Source organism: Arthrobotrys flagrans (assembly GCF_004000055.1).
Source record: "Arthrobotrys flagrans strain CBS H-5679 chromosome Unknown unitig_8, whole genome shotgun sequence".
NCBI classification, from domain to species: Eukaryota; Fungi; Ascomycota; class Orbiliomycetes; order Orbiliales; family Orbiliaceae; genus Arthrobotrys; species Arthrobotrys flagrans.
In genome coordinates this window covers 1,444,366-1,458,367 of record NW_027137553.1, presented here as the reverse complement: position 1 = coordinate 1,458,367, position 14,002 = coordinate 1,444,366, and the positions used below count along the sequence as shown (strand labels likewise).

General features: G+C 46.8%; 3 protein-coding genes across 4 annotated transcripts; 2 read left to right on the top strand and 1 right to left on the bottom strand.

The window, feature by feature from the left end:
- Positions 1-362: 362 nt before the first annotated feature.
- On the bottom strand, positions 363-3,357 carry DFL_006921 (uncharacterized protein; the record flags this gene model as incomplete). Its single annotated transcript, XM_067636421.1, has 3 exons — positions 363-506; positions 576-2,841; positions 2,996-3,357. The coding sequence occupies 3 exons, from the start codon at positions 3,355-3,357 to the stop codon at positions 363-365; spliced, it is 2,772 nt and encodes a 923-aa protein (XP_067488040.1).
- A 545-nt stretch (positions 3,358-3,902) lies between these two features.
- Positions 3,903-5,224, top strand: DFL_006920 (uncharacterized protein; the record flags this gene model as incomplete). The annotated part of the gene is made up of 3 exons (XM_067636420.1): positions 3,903-4,118; positions 4,193-5,097; positions 5,182-5,224. The coding sequence occupies 3 exons, from the start codon at positions 3,903-3,905 to the stop codon at positions 5,222-5,224; spliced, it is 1,164 nt and encodes a 387-aa protein (XP_067488039.1).
- A 4,818-nt stretch (positions 5,225-10,042) lies between these two features.
- Positions 10,043-12,214, top strand: DFL_006919 (uncharacterized protein; the record flags this gene model as incomplete). 2 transcript variants are annotated; one of them, XM_067636418.1, is made up of 4 exons in its annotated part: positions 10,043-10,585; positions 10,669-10,801; positions 10,963-12,055; positions 12,118-12,214. In XM_067636418.1, the coding sequence occupies 4 exons, from the start codon at positions 10,043-10,045 to the stop codon at positions 12,212-12,214; spliced, it is 1,866 nt and encodes a 621-aa protein (XP_067488038.1). The 2 variants fall into 2 exon arrangements, with proteins under 2 accessions (XP_067488038.1, XP_067488037.1); XM_067636417.1 differs by having other exon boundaries at positions 10,921-12,055.
- Positions 12,215-14,002: the final 1,788 nt, after the last annotated feature.

Sequence of the window (14,002 nt, the reverse complement as noted above, 5' to 3'; positions counted from 1 at the left end):
GAGGTATGGGATGCTGGGCTCGTGCTTGCTCCGCGAGTACTTGCACATATTAAATTTATATATTAACTTCTCACTTCTTCGACCGGTGATAGATACGCTCGATAACTATGATTGTGAGTTTGATTAATGCATATGGTTAGGTAGGACGCAGACTCAAGAGTCCCGAGGCTCGGATATCAATGGGAAATTTTTTTGAATGGTTCCTGAGAAACCATCCTCGGTGATAGCTAAATCTTATAACCTATATATATGGTACATGATAATAGAAGATTGGTCAAAGAAAGATCAATATATCCAGAAATCATGGCAAAATATCAGATGAATACCGCCCATAGTTATACACTATCCCCCCTCCGCCGCTCCTATTCCAACTTCTCCACCACCATGTATAATATCTCCTCCGGTGTCTTCGTCGCATTCTGCGGCGCCTTTGCGATCGCCTGCCAGATTTCACCATGTCTTGGCTCCGTAACCGACAATTTCGAAAGTACATCCGCTCGTTTCACCTGCATCAAGGAAACTTCGTTAGTAATCTCGCAATTTCTATCATTATCCCGAAAAACTGGCCAACATACCTCTGTTCCATGTTCTAGCAAATACTTCCAATACCACGCCCACGTATCTCCCTGATCTGCGTCCGCCACGATGGCCTTCTCGAACCATGCAGCGGCTTTGTCCAACTTTCTTTCTGCCCAAAAGTTTCTTGCAATGGTAACTATGAGCACCGGATCGCTCTCTGCCTTTCGTATCGCTTCCACCATTCTAGACTTCCTCTGCGATCTGCCCTCAAGGTGCATGATCTGCTCCGTCCATAGTAGTCCGGAGCTAGGGCATTGTTGAAGTGCGTTCGCCATTAAGGTCTTCGCTTGCTGGAGATTCCCTGCCCTCCGTTCTACTCGGACAGACTCGCACCACAACTGCGGGTTCTTCGGAACCGCTAGCCTTGCTCTATCCATTATTGATCTGGCTTTGATAACTACGCCGGCGGCTTCCTCTAGCCTCGAAGCTAGTATCCAAAGCGGAACCGAAAGAGGACATGCCTTGGTCCCGCTAGCATACGCTTCCCTCGCCTGCGGTAGTTTATTCTCTCCTTGGTAGATCTGTCCCTTCATCATCCATAACTTATCTACCTTTGGATACTTCTCCAATCCTTCGTTTACAAGCTCCAGCGCAGCATCGATATCCCCTAGCTGCCGCTCATAAGCAACGGATTTTATCCATACTCTAGCGGTACCAGCTTCATTCCTAGCAGTCTTCAACAACGACCTAGCGGCATCGAATTGTTTGTTCTCCGCCTCAAGCTTCACGGCTGCCAACCAAATATCCTCATTGTTGGGGTTTTGTTTGAACGCTAATCCGAGAACTCGGCGAGCACCGTCGACATCCTTCGATTGCCATTTCTCCTTGGCAAGCATCATCCATAGAACCTCGGAAGTTGGACAAGACTCTGTGGCTTTCTCGAGGAGAGCCCACAATGCTTCTTTGGTACCGTGGTTCTTTTCGAGGTCTGCGGCTGCCCGCCAGATCGACTTCTTGTTGTAGAACACCCGAAGGGCGTAGGCATAGATTGCCCGGGCGGTTTCATATTTTCCTCGCCCGATGGAGTTTTGAGCGTCTTCCATCCAGGTTTTCTTTCTATCGTCGTCCTCGTCGAGCTCCCATCCGAGAGTTTCTCGAATAATAGCTTGGCAAGTTAAAATCGCACCTTCCTCTTCGCATTTCTCCGCCTCGGCAATCCATTCTTCACGCTTCAACATGGCAGAAATGTCGGAAAGTTGCTTGATAGCACGCTTCATGACCTGGGATACTATTGCGTCGCCTTTCCCTTCTTGTTCCTGTAGTCTTGCGGCTGCAAGCCAAATTTCGTGAGACGAGGGTACAGCTTTACGAGCTTTGTTGAGAACTGCTTGGGCGTTTGAGTAACTTTCCAGGCGGGCGAGGGCGAGCCAGAGTTCCACGGACATGGGTATTAACTCTACCGCACGCGCTAGAAGGATTTTGGCGTCGTTTGGATCGTCCTCCAAGTTCACGGCCTCCTTCCATAGCTGGACAGACTGTGGAATGACGTCGAGGCCCTTTCTGATAACCCTCTTTTTAGCACGAGTATCCGATTCCAGCCGTGCAGCTTCGATCCATAGTCTGATCGATTTAGGAAGATTCTTGACCGCTGTTGCAACGATAATTTTGGCGTTTTGAGATTCGTTTAGGCGGATGGCCTCTAACCAGACGTCTTCGCTTGTTGGGCAGTGCTCGCAGCCTTTGGCTATTATGACTCTGGCTTGAACGATTCTGTTACCGTATTCTTCAACTCTTGCGGCTGCGATCCAACCTGGCGCGTGCTTTGGATTGGTCTTGACAACACTGTCGAGGAGTGACCGTACACGTTTGATGTCGCCGACCTCCTGCTCTGTGATCGATTGGATGACACTGTTGTTTAAGCTGGTAAGATATCCCTTCGGGTCGACATTCGTAGATCCTCCCGCCGAGTCGTTACTTGAAGCGGCGACTTGATCTAATCTCGAGCCGAAGACTTTCTTTTGAGCTGCACCGATGGACGCGAAATTGGTCATCGTTCCGTCCGCATTGTCTTCTTGAACTGTAGTATCCATCGCACCCTGATCTCGTGCGCCGGCCAGTACCGAATCTGGAACAGCATAGAACCGTTTAATCTGATTTTGCTTTGCTCTTCGATTTCGACCTGTAAGATCTCCGACCTCAGGAAGACTTGCCCAGTCTTCATCCGACACGGTTTCCAATCCACGTTTTAGGTCTGCGAACTGTTGTTGTATCTTTGGGTTTTTACGTTCGTATTCGTCTCGTTCGGCGATTTCGCGGGCTTCCCTGTTTAGAGTAGAAAAATCATACGTCGGCAAGGCTGTTTCTTTGAGAGAGGAAAATTATTTACGGATGAATAACGTTTTTCCAAATGGGGAGCAATTGACGATAATAGAAAGAAAAAACAGAACCGGGTAATATAGAGGAGGGGGATGCTAACCTTTGAATCTTCCGCCGTTTGTCCATTTTGGCGTCTACAGCAGCATATATCCTATCCGCCTCATCGTCATCTTCATCGTATGTGCCGCCAGCGAACAACCCAACTTCATTCTCAGGATCCTGATATCGTTCCGTATCATTATCATCTTCGTCTTCCTTCTTATCCTTCGAGAACGAAGATGGCGCATCTTGTCCTAGCGCTTGAGCGCGCTTTGCAAGCACTGCTTTGATGGCTTCTTCGGAGGGACCTTCGCGTGCCGGACCGATGTCGCTGCGAGTCGTGAAGCCAGTAGCACCACGACCGAGACCTGCAACGTAGTTGGCCGGCGCCTCCATTTGGAGGAAGGACTTTTTGTTCATCATACTGGGCGCGGTTTTGGTGGTGAGATGTGGTTGTCATGGGGTGGTGAAGGTTGAGATGGAAGATGGGTCGCGAATTAGTCTCAATGCAGACCTTGAATTAGCCACACCGTGCACCAGCCACATATGCGGCGTCACGTGAGGCGCATGATATTTAAATGCTTGAGTCCTCTCAGATTTAGTATAATAGAGGAGAACCCTCTGTACGTTTGCGTAGCCTCGAAGGGCCCCAAGTATCTTTAAGCAAGTTATTTATAACTCAACATATTTCATCTTCATCTTCCAATTCCCTAGCCAGACACTGGATTTAACCCAGCCAGTGCAAGGATCCTGCTCCATCGCTAAGCTGCCGCATAAAAAAAATTATTTCCAGCGAACCAGCTCCACCACAGAATTTTAAAGCTTTCTCTCCGCAAACCGATTCCAGTCCCCAGCGCCAATGCATGACATTCGTCTCCACAGCCTCCGCATCACTGTTACGTACCACGACACAGGATAGAATCCTTACTTCACTCCTCCTCTCCCGCCGAATAATAATACTCACAACCATGCCGAAAGATAAGACCAAAAAGCGAAATTTCAGCGGTACCGGTGCACCCAACGGTCGCGGTGGGAAACCATACTCCGGCACACCTGCTGCCGCTGCCGCTGCGAGAACAGCACATAATATCTTCAAGATGAATAAGGATTTCGGTCAGCATATTCTTATTAATCCGGGTATTGTGGATAGAATCATTGATAAAGCGGCTTTGAAGCAGAGTGATGTGTGCATTTCACAATAGTTCAAAAAAAAAAAAAAAAAAAGTAGAATACAAATGGCTAATGATAATACATCCAGGTCGTCCTCGAAGTCGGTCCCGGAACCGGCAACCTAACCATGAAAATCCTTGAAAACGCCCGCAAAGTCGTCGCCGTAGAAATGGACCCTCGTATGACTGCCGAGCTCACAAAACGAGTACAAGGCAAACCGGTCGAACGAAAACTCGAACTATTGCTCGGAGATGTCATCAAAACCGAGCTTCCATACTTCGACGTCTGCATCAGTAACACCCCCTACCAGATCTCATCGCCATTGGTGTTCAAGCTATTAGCATTACCCACACCGCCCAGGATGTGCGTACTCATGTTTCAAAAGGAGTTCGCGGATAGATTGACGGCCCAACCTGGTGATGCTTTTTACTCGAGATTGTCTGCGAATGTGCAGATGTGGTCGAAGGTTACGCATGTGATGAAGGTCGGGAAGGGGAACTTTAAGCCGCCACCGCAGGTTGAATCCGCAGTTGTAAAGATTGAACCTAAGGTTCCGAGGCCGACGGTGTCGTATGAAGAGTGGGATGGAATGTTGAGGATATTGTTTATCAGGAAGAACAAGACGATTTCAGCGGTGTTTGGGTTGTCGACTGTGCAGGCGCTTATTGAAAGAAATTATAAGACTTGGTGTGCGCAGAATGATATTCCTCTAGAGACGGAAGAAGGGGACGGGGATGTTGAAATGGGTGGAGAGGCTGAGGAGGTTGCGGCGGATAACGATGCTATGGAAGGGTTGGAAGGAGTAGATGATGATGACTTACCAAGGGGCTACCATGAGATCGTGAATGAAAGCCGGAGCGCAAAGAAGCAAGGAAAGAAGAAGTATAGAGGCAAAGTTGTAGAATTGGTGAGGTCGAAAATTAAGAAGGTCCTCGAAGAAACCGACCTTGCGAATCGCAGAGCCGCAAAATGCGACCAGGGCGATTTCCTAAAGTGAGTAAACCCCAAAAAATACCACACAAACAACACCAGTTTCAACGGGTCTGCAGATATGCTAACATTGCCATGATCTTTTAGTCTACTTTACTCCTTCAATAAGGAAGGTATTCACTTCAATTAAGCCATGTATATTAGAATTTTCCCTTCGTAGTATAGGATCATACAATGCCTAGGCGTTTCGGTGTTAGGAATAGACCTGCCCTTCGCACGCTCATATCCCAAGGTTTTACGGTAACCGCCCCGTGATACCCTCTTATATAGTGTGCCCATACCATTAGATCGCAGTTTCACGAACCTTCCAGGGCAAACCTTTGCACTTTCCGCAGCTCAAAGCTCCCCCCCTATTATATATCCGTCGCGGGCCGTCGGCTTTCCATGACTAAGAAATCCAACTTATCTATTCGATATATGAATATCATACATACACAAGGGACTCTATGCGATATATATCGCAGCCTATCTCGAAAAATGTCCTGAACCCCCTGAAAGGGAGCAAAAATGGGAATATTCGAACTAGTCGTTGCACATGTGTGGAGATCCGAATATTCCATGAAACCTTATTACCAAAAGACACCTAGTAATGGGCTTCGGCGTGTGACGAAGTTCTAAAATATGGCTTCGAATTGGTAGAACGGCAATCGCTCCTAAGTAAGAATACACATATACACTTCAGAAAAGGAGGAAATATTAGACCCTACGATATTGATATAGAGAAAAATGCAAAGTATACTTCGCTCAGACCTTGGTATGATAACGCTTTTGACACAACGGTTCTCTTGAGCGTCAGGAAGTCATCATCGGCCGATGATAAAACGGCAGACCAAATCGCAGTGATGTCTCTTTCGAATCTCGCCGCTCGTCGGATACCTCTGCACCGATGTTAGAATCCGATCTAAGGGTCACACTTCATTAACTTCAAGAGATGGTCAACGTCAGAACTACGATACCACTAAATCTGGGTACGTTTCATGCATCCACACTACGACCAAGGACACAGAATACAAAAGGTCTGTTGATATATTCCGGCCATGATTGAATATTTAATTTCTAGCGGAAAGAAAAGGGGCCCGCTGGCGCAGCTGGCCGACGAGCTTTCCTGGACTCACGAACCAACTGCCCCTTCATCAAGGCCCTATATATTCCGGCGTTCAGTGGAGCAAAGAATTGGAGGAGTTTGCCACATGAGTGGGAGGCGGTCTACCTTGGCCTGAACCGTTCGTTATGGCTCTTACACACCGGAATTTTCAGAAGAAATCCACAGACCGAGAATAAAAGTATCGCCACGGCTTTTGTATGTCCTCGAACTGATTATGACAAACTATCTATTATATTATTCATTTCGCTAGTCTGCGAGGGCCGTACGAAAACTCGACTCGGACCGATGATATATTACTTTTAAGTTCCGGACAGGGGATTAGGGAAGAATTACATGCATTATATCCAACATACCTATGGGATATTAACCTTCGGGAGTTTGTATATCGAGTGGCTCTTTTTAGGTGACCGTTAAAGTACTATCCAAGGACGAACAGGAGGAACTGTTCAAGGCGATACTCGACGTCGAGATATACTCTTAAGAGCAGAACAATCAGAGCACCGGGCTGATGATTTGTCGGCCGCATGGGCAGATTACATCTATAATTCTTCAACGAAGCGCTAGCGAACTGCATGCAAACTTTCAATATATACCCTAAATTTTTCTAACCTCCGGTCTCGGTATCAGTGACCACGGTAGAGTTAGAACAAAAGCGCCTCAAAAGTTCCCCGAATGGATATGTACTTTTTCGCCGTTCTTCACCCCAAACCCACGAACAACCATAACCATTATCCCCACCTATCGACCCAAACTCATCCCCGTGCCTTCGTGATCGGGTTCATTTCTTCTACAAATATATACAAGTTGATACGATTGCGCATACAGCAACTGATACATATCGATGCATCAGGGGGGGCTTTTGTATCGGCTTTACATTTATATATGCCCCCTGTCGATTCGAAGAGCCAAAGGAAGGCCAAGCTTATATTGTCAGTAAACCGAAGCCGTCGCCAACCGATGAGTTCCCATTCTACCGAAGATCCTACGATACGATCATTTAATACCACTATATCGTTATACTGAAAAAACACCTAAATCCGGGGACGGACCCCTCTTCCATACCGACCATGTTTAACATACTTTAGAATGCAAGAAGTTTATATATATTCCAAATATCATAAAAAAAAAATTACCAGGGTACAACGAGCTTATATGCTGACATCACCAAAGCAAACATATTATGCTACGGCAAATGTACGGATATTTAAGCTATGATCAAGGAGTTCGGCGAAAAGGGATTAGAAGCCCAAAATATAAGTCGCAAGCTTTTGGAGATTTGGATATCAGTTCTATATATATATTGGCGGGGACGAGCCTTCTGACATCGACCGGTACAGAGAAATGGATAAGCCTAATATACGCATTCTGATGATGAAGATATTAGTATTGCAAGCTTTTGCAAATCGTCGAAAACTCCTCTTTCCTATGTCTAATCGAAGGGCGAGAGTTCGGACTGTGTCTAACATCCATATCAGTTATATGTATTCTCTCCCTGCCAAATTTACCAAGACTGCATGTACCCATACAACCATCAAAGTTTCGGACGGTGGCGCCGCGAGCCAAATCATATTTCTATATTTGGTGATTTCTAGAAAGTTATAAAATTACCGTTTCTTTCTATATATTTCAACAATGACCGTAGTTAACGCCAAATGATCAACGGTTCTTAGCACGAAAGATATGCATTTTAGAAAAAGGGCAAATCTCATAGAAACCAATTATGCCACCGACTTGAAGTTATGAAAGCCGAAAGGGGCAAGGTTTTAGATGGAGGATTTAATATTCGATCAGGTTGTGGCCTACACGTGAAGGCATGAAGTGTAAATTTGTAACCAGCTCACATACAAAGCCGTGTTGGAAACTCGAAACATGCACATCGATACCGGTTATAGCTGCTCCTGTTTTTGCATTTGTTTTCTTCCTATTAATAAATTTATGAAACCGTCGCCGGCCGACCGTTAATGGAATAGTTTTTCAAAGAACGATCTCGATTTGCTCCTATGTTAGAAAGGTCGATGTGTCAGGTTGTGTTCCTAAGAATGTTCTGGGTTTAGGTTAGGTCGTAGCACGAAACGTGGTTGGATCAACGCGGCCGCCGTACCGCGGAAATGGGACCGAATTTAAACCATCTGCAGGCACACGTCGAAAAATGTGGTGCATCAGCAGCTGCGACGGCAGTTTCAAATGGATGGACGGATTGGACGGATGGGAAAGGAAGAAAGAATCGGAACGTTCTATTTTCGTTCGGCACATCATCTAGCGGCAGGCTAATCGATAGTCAATCACCGTATGCTGCACCACACTCAGCTGGGGCTTATGCGTTGGACATGACGTTGGATGGATGTGGCTTGTTCTTTTCACCGCCCATTTCCTACACAGAACCTCTTTAGTGCGGCACCTATCGGTGGGTACCTAATAGTGTAGAAACGAAGCAAACGGTGGTACGAAGTAGTTCGCAACGTGGGTGGCAACATGAGCAGACGATCGGGTACCAACAGTTTGCTGACTCGACGCAAGCGGTTCTGTCAGTTTGTTTTGTACCACAAGTCCTGTCAGTTTTAATTCAGGGGGGTTCTTTTTAGGTTACCCGTTGGTTATAGTTCAGGTTGTCCAACATGACATGTTTGGCATTGACAACGGGTGCCTGGCATGAAAAGCTACTTTTTCTTTCCTTCTGTTTGAAATCTTGTTGGAACAGTGAACTCGAACCATAGTTACCTTTTGATTCTAATTCGAGGCGGTCTCACTCTGATGAAAAGCTCAAGACGTCCTCGGGGTAGCTTGTGGCTTTGTACCGGACATGTATACTACTAACCATTTTAGTTATGGGTAGGTACTTTGGGAAGTAGACCTGCCGGTTTCTCCTGAATTTTTCAGAAAAAGGAATTCCGGAATTGAAGTGAACTGGCGATATTTCGGTTAGGTAGGCGGTGACATGATGGATGTATGGAAGGTGACCGGGCTGGCTGCAACTGCCCCATTTTGCCGATGCCAGTTAATTAGCATGCGGGTTACTAGTGTACGACTTGGTTAGGCTGTCCCGAATAAAGAGACCCGGTGCTTGCTTCTGGTAGAATACCCAAAATGAAGCTGGGTCATGTCGTAGTCACTGATTTCACGATCAGTGTCTCCCTTTTTTTTTGTTTTTAAATTAATCTACTAGGAACGAGGACGAGGTATTCGATTCATTCTCATTCGATTCTTTAATCATCCATTCGTTGCTTGGAAGCTGCATTCCCGTGGCTCAGCTTTTTTTGGGTGACAGAGAGAGAGAGATACAAACATAGCATCATCACCACTTTACTGCTTTCCCACTGGTACTTTACTGTGTACATCCTGACGGCCAGTGCTTCATACCTCCGAGCTAATTGGGTACCTTTGAGGAGCAATAGTAGGTTTAGAATTGATTTTCCCGGGGAAGTCCCTGGTGGTTAAAGATTAAAGTGAGGGATCGGAGCCGGGGATACTTCTTCTTCTTCTTCTTCTTCTTCTTCCTGCATAGCAACAATAGCAGGCACGCATTCAGTCCCCGATCCAATTCACATTGATTCGATTCTGCCTTTTTTGCTGTCGCATAATTCGGCCCTTGTTGTCTTCCTTCTCTTCTCTACTCATCCCATCCCGTACATTACAACCATCCCCTACTCTTCTCCCTTCAAAGTATCTACCACACCATCACCCACACACCCTTTTATCCCCTTCTTTTCCAAACCCGCTAATTTTCTTATTCCCTGTGCTTCCCTCACTCAGGCTTGTGCTCTGTACACACACACACCCCTTTACGTATATGAGCTAGACCTTCCTGCACGATAGCCTCCATCTCAGCTCTTGCTTCTTCCAAACATGGCTACCGCGAACGTCAAGAAACAGCCACCCACCCCCACAACGTCTGGCCCTGCCCGATCTTATAAACCTCCGGGTGCTGCCCGTTCCTCCATTCCTTCCGCCAGATCAAATACCCCTTCCAAGGAGAGAGATATCCACCATCCTACCGATAAGAAACCCGGAACTCCCACTACCACTACTGCTACCACTTCACCTCTCACCAGGACTGGTAGTCCCTTCAGCGCCAAAGCAGTTGCTCGACGATCAACCATCATTACCTCTCCGACATCCGACCTTACTGAATCACAACTAGAGAACGCCGTGGCGATGGAAGACCTTAAGAAGAAGGTCGCAGAGGCCGAAGCGAGGAACTCGGCCATGGAGGAAGACTTTGCGAAAAAAATCAAGGCTTTGCAGGCAAGGATTGATGAAGCTTCAGCCGAACAGAGCAAACTCGAGGATCAGCTCGCTGGCAAGACCGATGCTGCCGAGACCCTCGAAAACGACCTCAAGGAACTACAACGTGCGAAGAGAGATCAGGAGAAGCTTTTCGAAGCTGAGGTGTGTTCCCATCCAATCGTTATCATTGGCGCTTTGCCTTGCTGTGCCGTGATGCGCTGTTCTAACGGAACCTCCTACCCTAGCGAATTGCCTTCATGACCGAAAAGGACGAAATGACCGAGAAAGAGGAAGCGCAGACTCAGATTATCCAACGACTCAAGCAAGCATTGAACTCGAGAGATAAACCTTCCTCCGACGTTCCGGATACCGTCGAAGGTGAGTTCTTTCTTTTTTCTTCCCATCTAAATTTTCAAACCTTCTTTTTTGTAATCCTTTTTTTTTTTTCCGCCGAAACCCGACTGCTGGTAGATCACGTGCCTAATTCAACCCCGTAGCTAAAGAAGAAGTTGTTCCCATCGTTTCCCCACGATCCACAGGCACAGGACAAAAAGACAAGACCATTGAATCCCTACGAATCAAGCTCGCTGAAGCCGAGACCCGATTTGCGGAAGCTTTAAAGCTCGAAGAATGCAAGTTCCAAGATGCTGCCGACCAGCTTGCCGAGTTGCGTAAGAGCAACGCGAAGCTGCAGGACGAAAACGAGAGCTTCCAGCTCTTGCTTGGCCAGGCGACCATGAACGGAGACATTAGGAATGGATTCCTCGGACAACACATCGAGGACTCCGATGCATCGTCGCAAACCAAGCAGGAAAGCCTCGGCTCTACTCTTGCGGAAGAAATCGAAGAGGCGAGCCAGAAGGAAGAACAGGACGACGACTACAAGAAGCTTGAGAATGAGAACAAGAAGCTTGAGAACGAGAACAAGAAGCTTGAGAATGAAAACAAGGCGTTGAAGGATCAGAACAAGACGATGAAGGATCAGAACAAGGCGATGACATTATACATTAATACTATGATTGAACGCCTGCTGGACTCCAACCAAGAGAACATTCTTGACCGAACTCCAGCCACTGATAAGGCACTTCCACCAGTCCCACAGGAGAACCCACCGCCGGTCCTCCCACAACGATCCAAGTCCATCTTTGTCAAGCGCCCACCAATCCGCGCCAGCATGCCACCGCCACCAAGAAGCACCGGCGTCGAGGAGGACGACATGATCAGCCCGATTACTAGGAGACAGACGATGCACATTACCAGCGCTACTTTCTCGCCCGGACATAGGAGGTCACAGTCCGACACAAAGAGCCCTACGTCGCCGGCTGCGAATTACAGTCTGGTTAACCCCATGTACCGAATGGATGGAGACAGCAGCCCACCTACCAAACAGACGACTTTCTATACCGGTCCGAGATTTGGAAACGGCCCGTTGTCGCCCGGTGCTAGGGGACCGGCTTCATCGTCGAACTCCTCGGAGAGTGGAGAGGCTACTCCCAGGGATCCTAACGACCCTAACCATCACACTTTGAGCGGACAGATGACCGGTAAGACTTTGAGGCCCTTGAGGCTCGTTGAGGGCCCGGCGCCGCCAAAGTCGACCCCAAGGAAGATTTCCGAGAACCGTACAAGCTGGTAAGTTTCCTAACCGAAAGAATGGCAAATCTGTAGAGCTGTTGCTAACGGAAAATCAACAGGATGGGCGGATGGTTCAGCAAGGCTCCGGCAGGTGCAGGTGGAGAGGACCCAGCAAAGTCGTTGACTCCAGCAGCATCGACCAGCAGCGTCGAGTAAATAGTCCGCACCGCGTCTCTTTGACTAGACTTGAAGTCTAGAAAGGATTACATATTAACGAAGATAACGACCGGGGAACGATATTGAGAATCGAGCAACTTCATTTGCATACCGATTGTATTTTGCGCCAGAGAAGCGAAACTCCTTGCATGATTTTTTTTCCATGATAGAATGCTCTTTTTGTTGTTTTTTTTATAGCTCATACCTCCATAGCTTCATCTACGACTTAATAGGACATCGTCGGTGGAAAGCTAGCCCTGTTATTTGTACATAAGAGGGGTTTCTGGCGTCTACCAATTTTACTTTTTATTCTACTACCCTTGTTCTTTTACAATCTCTGACTGGCTACTACGCTTTCCGCACTTTATATCTTTTTTCTTCGTCATCATCATCATCACATGTCAGGACTGTTCTTTCGATTCTTGCCGCTCCCTTGCTGTAGAGCTCGTCTTTTTTGTGGAACTCGGCGCCCTCATGTACGATATTATAGTGATAAAGATTGCATCTTACAACTTGCATCTACATTTTTTGTCTCATTCTTTCCGTTTCCTTCCATTCGCCTTATGCTTCCCTTTTTTTGTGTTCAATAGTTATAGATCATGTATATTTTTTCCTGCAAATGTACATTTAGTAAGGGCACAACCACTGAATCCGAAAGTTTCACAAAATTCTTATAGAAGATGCCGTCGTCGAATCAGAAGTGGTGTATTGATCTGCAATGTATGTTTCGTCAAGAATATTTTCGAGATGCAGGGAGGGAAGGATGGTTTATCGATATATTCCATGTTTGACAGGTCCCCTGGCTAGCTATCTAGCTATTGACTAGCGAGCTTCAGGACAGCCGAAAGGATGTCTTAACAATTGAAGATTCTGGCTCGTGATTATGAAAAGTAATCCAGAGCTAGCTAGCTAAAATCGACGCGGACCGAACCATGCATTAGCCTTTATGGTTTGACGCATGACAAGTCATTTACTCCTCTTTTGCCATGAAGCTTTAGAGACGAGGATTTCGATGCTTGTGATCAGATAGAAAATTGAAGGGTACCCGGGGAAGTTGGAAGTGCCAAAATCAAGGTTCGAAGAAGCTATGGTCATTGGAACTAAGAAAAGAGAGTTTGGGGTGGAAATTTTCACAGCGCATCGGCAGGTATGCAGGAAATGCAAATGGATCTACGAACGAATTCCTCATACTGCGGGGTTGTCAAGCTCATCGGATGGTTTACCAGAGAGGTCGATATCCAACCGATGGGGTATATTCGAATCGAACTTCTGAAGGGAGCCAGAAAGCTATATGGATGAGATGGAATGATAGGGGGGTTTATTCGTTAGGTACCAGAAGTAGTTTGAAGACATCGCGCAGATGAGTTCCCTTTCATGTGGAGTGATAGCTTGCTTGTCGATGGAATGTCATGGCATCGTCGGCCGGCCGGTCGTTTAGGTTGGGATCGAGCTAAAGAGCTTTACCCGAGTACGTAACAGGTGATCCCACCCAATGAGCTTCGATAGCTGGACATGTGGGACCCGGATCACGTTTTTTCTCATGGGTTTTTGAAGCTGGGTCCGGTGATTGGTGCCTTTTATGCAAGGTTGCTGCGCAAAGTCCATCATGCGGCGCGAAAGGCAAATTTTTTTTGGAGGAAGGAAGGGAAGAAAAAAACTTGAATCTTGCATGATATGATAGACTAACACACATGCGTTTACAGAGTAATGCCTTCAAAGTACCTGTGGATTTTATGAAGGAAATTCAAATGGGCCTTCCTGTTTGAATTTTTAGCTTTTTGCGATCTT